General features: G+C 38.0%; 1 protein-coding gene across 1 annotated transcript; it reads right to left on the minus strand.

Annotated features, from left to right (window-relative positions):
• Positions 1-5: 5 nt before the first annotated feature.
• On the minus strand, positions 6-344 carry LOC105460915 (fatty acid synthase-like; the record flags this gene model as incomplete). Its single annotated transcript, XM_011707409.1, has 1 exon — positions 6-344. A coding segment is annotated over one exon (339 nt), but the record flags the coding sequence as incomplete, so codon positions are not given.
• Between the last annotated feature and the right edge of the window lie 9 nt (positions 345-353).

The raw sequence follows: 353 nt of genomic DNA on the forward strand, positions 1-353 counted from the left end.
TTCTGAATACTCGTAGGAACATATAAATCCCTTGTATCATAACCGATAATACGCATCTGTAACATGTTATCCACAAATGTTACCCAATTGTTTGTCCAAATAATATGCCCATTTTTGCCTGATATAGATGCACTCTTTAATCCTCGAAACAAGCCGCTGTACTGATAACCGCGCAGTTTCAACTCCTTGTAGATATCTCGTGCGGACATGTGTTCTTCTTCATCGTTGTTGTTCGGTAATTGATCTGTCGGAATCATTTCTTGTTCTAAATTTGATGTTTCGTGCACTATACCTGTCACAACAACGCTGTCGCCTTCCATTATTTCGAACTTCCCATCTGTAATATTTTAATA

This window comes from Wasmannia auropunctata, unplaced genomic scaffold (assembly GCF_000956235.1).
Source record: "Wasmannia auropunctata unplaced genomic scaffold, wasmannia.A_1.0 LD313755.1, whole genome shotgun sequence".
NCBI classification, from domain to species: domain Eukaryota; kingdom Metazoa; phylum Arthropoda; class Insecta; order Hymenoptera; family Formicidae; genus Wasmannia; species Wasmannia auropunctata.